Source organism: Penaeus monodon, chromosome 25 (assembly GCF_015228065.2).
Source record: "Penaeus monodon isolate SGIC_2016 chromosome 25, NSTDA_Pmon_1, whole genome shotgun sequence".
Lineage (NCBI taxonomy): Eukaryota > Metazoa > Arthropoda > Malacostraca > Decapoda > Penaeidae > Penaeus > Penaeus monodon.
Genome location: NC_051410.1, coordinates 33,755,903 through 33,757,430, shown reverse-complemented (window position 1 = coordinate 33,757,430; position 1,528 = coordinate 33,755,903). Strand labels below are relative to the sequence as shown.

At 36.0% G+C, this 1,528-nt stretch overlaps 1 protein-coding gene across 1 annotated transcript in view; it reads left to right on the top strand.

The window, feature by feature from the left end:
* LOC119589368 (probable protein phosphatase 2C T23F11.1) overlaps positions 1 to 1,528 on the top strand; it is an 18,741-nt gene that overhangs the window by 15,485 nt on the left and 1,728 nt on the right. The window contains 1 exon segment of the mRNA XM_037937986.1: positions 46 to 137. Within this exon segment, the coding sequence (XP_037793914.1) occupies positions 46 to 137 (92 nt within the window).

The window sequence follows — 1,528 nt, the reverse complement described above, 5'->3', positions numbered from 1 at the left end:
TTTTATTTGGGCATATAGTAGATTTATTGACATTCTCATTTTCAGCCAATCCAGATGTAGAGGTCAGGGAATTGACTGAAGAGTGGGAGTTCATCATCTTAGCTTGTGATGGAATCTGGGATGTTATGACTAATCAGGTAAGGCTGGAAAGCGTTGTGGTACAGAGTGTTAGCCCTACCCTTTTCTAAATATTAATGACATCTGAGTTAAAAAGATGAGAAATAAACATAGATTTTCAAAAGAATTGCATCAAACTTGGGTACATCATAGTAAGGTTTTTATAGTATAAAATAAACTAATGGCAACTCCATAGTTCAGAAGCCACTTTGTGACAAAGTGAGTATGATTTCAGGAGGTAGCCAATTTTTTTTTTTTGTATTTTATCATAAACTTTTGGTAATAACATAGATCTGAGTATGACTTTGGAAGTTGACAGAATACTGCTTCTGGCTGTATATAGTACCTAATATTTATCTTGGAAATTTTTGGCTAAGGATGATGATGTGATAAAAGGTCCCCCTATCCTGCATACCTTTGCTGTGCGTCTTTGATTTGGAAGTTATCTGTTTGAGGAATGCATAAAGGTTACTGAGAGGAAAGCAATTTATTGATGTTCCTAAAACTTTGTTGTGTCTGGCAGAGTTTCACTATAACAGTTAGTCAGTGAGTTGTGTGCCTTTGAAGTTAGCATTGTATGAAGCATTGTCAAAAACAGATTTAGTAAGCTGTTCTTATTAACCACTAAAGACTAAACTACTTTGATTTAGCACATTGGTAAAATACACATTGAAGCCAAGTAGCCTTGACTAAAAATATGCTTTTAAAAACTAGCAGGCTGTTTTCCTGTCTCTTATTTTGTTGTGAATGAGTGTAATGCAATGCTACACACTAGATTGTGTAGCATCTCTCCAGCCTGGAAACCAAATAATGCTGTCCGCCCTATACTTGTGCCACCTTCTACACCACTGGGCCTTTTCCTTTGTGCCTCGGTGGCTTCTCCTCCCACCCAGTCCTCCTCTAAACCACTGGGGAAATATTTGACATACAAGATTACATTATTTAATGAACATAATTGAGCTCTTCACACATTAACCCATAACCTTTGGATAGCATAGGGTACACATCATGGCTAACTTGGTCATGGCTCCATATGATGGGTCATTCATGTCATAGCTGACTTGGCTGCGTCACAGGTCATTCACATCAAGTTATGATGATTCATGTTTTGCATTTTATGCTGTTCTTTAAAAGGAACCCTCATGCCCACACTATATGCCCAGGGACATTGCATGAGAGAGGAGGAAGTAACAAGCTACCTTTTCAACATTATTGAAAAGGCATACTGATTTAGATAATTTACAAAGATGTGCATGTATATACATTTTCTGTGTATTTTTTTTTACTGGATATCCCTGTAATCTTTAATGCAAAGTGTTAATAAACATACAATATAAAAAATGAAGACAGTCAGTAAAAAAGTATTGTTTATAGCACTTACAAATTTTTATCTTACTAATCACTAGGTCTG